Source organism: Austrofundulus limnaeus, unplaced genomic scaffold (assembly GCF_001266775.1).
Source record: "Austrofundulus limnaeus strain Quisiro unplaced genomic scaffold, Austrofundulus_limnaeus-1.0 Scaffold2287, whole genome shotgun sequence".
Taxonomy (NCBI): domain Eukaryota; kingdom Metazoa; phylum Chordata; class Actinopteri; order Cyprinodontiformes; family Rivulidae; genus Austrofundulus; species Austrofundulus limnaeus.
The window spans coordinates 17,490-20,130 of record NW_013954689.1 but is presented as its reverse complement, the minus strand read 5'-3'; the positions used below and the strand labels follow the sequence as shown (position 1 = coordinate 20,130).

The 2,641-nt window shown below is 38.5% G+C and overlaps 1 protein-coding gene across 1 annotated transcript in view; it reads right to left on the bottom strand.

Annotated features, from left to right (window-relative positions):
• The window catches only part of LOC106537387 (CD97 antigen), a gene marked incomplete at its 5' end in the record, with an annotated part of 22,892 nt that overhangs the window by 2,969 nt on the left and 17,282 nt on the right, over nucleotides 1–2,641 (bottom strand). The window contains 2 exon segments of the mRNA XM_014034770.1: nucleotides 1,454–1,612; nucleotides 1,794–2,011. Of these exon segments, the coding sequence (XP_013890224.1) occupies nucleotides 1,454–1,612; nucleotides 1,794–2,011 (377 nt within the window).

Genomic DNA, 2,641 nt, shown 5'->3' with positions numbered 1-2,641 from the left:
CATTAGCACCTCTAGTAATATATTTACTGAGAAAAATGGTGACGTGTTCAATACTTATTTTACCAGCTGTGCATAAAGTGGAACTGCAATGCTTTGGTCTGAATTCCTCCTTATTGTAACTCCACAAGCCCCTCTTTCACTCCTTTTCTGAGGTGTTTCTCAGATTAACTCGCTTTGAGGCTGTCTCTTTAAATCCAAACAAGGYGCTTCACACTCCGGCCCACTCCACCTTCCAGACCGGTCCATTCTASTTTGATAGAGGGGTTTACAGYTAAATAATGGCACAGAAAGGTTTGTTGTTTTTTTTTACAAATTAATTAAAATATGTTAACAATGGAAGACTCGTCCATCCAGCCTTAATGTTGGAGCCAGAGTCTGACCCAGAGCCAGAGGAGACTGAAGACCACCATAATGTAGTTGGAAATCCAGACCTTATTTAGAAGTTCTGTCCAAATACTGTGACGGTATTGTTTAGAAAATGTCATAGAAAATAGAGAAAACTGAACAGATTGAATATTTTTATCCAAACAGAATATAAAGATATCTATGCAGCACCGGGAAAAACTAAATTTGAGTTTTCACAACAAAAATGCATTTAACGGTCAAAAGGGTGGACTTTGCATATGTCCCCTGGCAAATCCTGCAGAAAGCATAAACCAAACAASAACAACAACAAAAACAGCTGTCTACCTAAAAAAGCCAGCTGATTGAAGGAAGTCCACTTGATCAGTTTAATGGCGACAGTGCAAAGGAACRACTTCCTTAGTTAGACTTTATAACCATCACTGCTCGCAACAATCATAAGCATACATGTTCGTGTTTGCACATCAAACATCTCTACCTAGCTATCATTACACATTTAATAAACACTAATATTAATAATTCTTCACTGTTTTTCATGTACTGGACTTAATGAATGAGTCTGAAACAATTTGCCCAGACCAAGTTTGAATCATTTTTGCACAAGTCAGYCATGACRGTTATTTCCTGAAATTATGTAACTTTCTGCACAGTAGCTTGCTTTTTACTTTCATTTTTTTATCAAATTTTTCATTGATGAACCTATATTAGCAGTACTGTAATTATTACACTTATTTTGACTTTTATCTATGTTTATTTTGATTGTTGCAATCTTTAATGTTTAATTCTATTATTTTTGCTACTATTGATATTGTCACATGGCAACATACTGTTCTGTGGATTGATGTATGTACACGCTGCTGCCACTACACCTGAATTTCCTTGTGCGGGACAATAAAGGCTGTTTCTATTTTATTCTATTCTTTTAACAGGAACAGACCTCCAGCAGAAGCAGGGTCAGGAATATCAACCATCTTCCTTTGACTGTTCTTTAGTTTTTATCTACCCGAGCAAAAGGTGTGTAGCTTTACAGATAAAACCAGCAGCAGTCATACAGGTGTACATTCACATATTCATAAACACTCAAACTTACCTAATTTTGTGCAACTTGGAGAGGTCTGGGTTGAGGCTGGAGAACTTCTGCGCGAGTTTCCAGACAGTGACGGTGAAGAAAAAGACGTTCAGGACGATGATGATGCACACGGGGCCAAAGAAGCTCCAGATGAGGCCGTCTTCCAGGGACAGCCAGCAGCTATGGTTGAGAGGAAGGAAAGAAATGTTTACATAAATGCGTTCCAGATTTGCTGACATCATTAACATGATGCAAGCAAGAAGGAATCAAACTTTCATTTTGTTTTTGGTCATTTCCTCCTTTCCCATGCAACAAACAGAAAACAATGTGAATTTAATTTTCCCATATTTTTCCTACTCACTGTTGCTTCGTGCCATATCCCTTTGGTCTGATGGTGGCAGATAGGATGACAATAGTGAGCGGGACCCCGTAACCAAAGACATACAAGTAAAGGGGACGAATGGTGGCATTAAACACCAGGACAACCATCCGATACAGCTGGACCCCTTCTAAAAGCATCCAGGCCATCACGCCCAGGAAGAAGAAATGAAGCATCCCTGCAACGAACCTGCATCCCCCCTGCACAAACAAAAATAATATGGAGAATGATATCAGCTAAAAAATATGAAACAATGCTTGCTCTGTCACCCAAACACTTTCAACTATCCTTATCTCATTAATTGGATGAAAACACGAACCAGAAAAAAATCTTTACAAAATCACACATCAAGTGGGATTGGTGGAAGAAAGTTTTGTCACCATATGACATCATCACAAAAAAGCTGTGCCCTGAGACGACGTTCACTGTGACTTGTTTTGACTGAATTGAATCAAATATAAACAGCACAAAAATTAAGGAAATTTATGTTTGCTAGCCTAGAACATTTCTTTGTCGTAACAATACTTCTTGCCAAATCTTATATCACTGGAAAGCCTGTTAATTTTCCATTTTAAAGGGTGCCATATTTGTAAGGAACATGCATCTGTGGGATGAGCAGTAGAGCCGAGTATTGGAGATGCACACATGAATCATTTTCCCGATCTTCTCTACCAAACAGCTTCTTTTGCTGTTGCTATTATTGTTTTGACATTCTGGTACCCCCAAGTGCTGCCAATCAGGTACCTGGTATAAGATTAGAAGCAATGGGCCTCATGCAGGAACATGTTCATATTCTTCTCCTAAATTTCTCTTACTTTTGTTCGAACAAA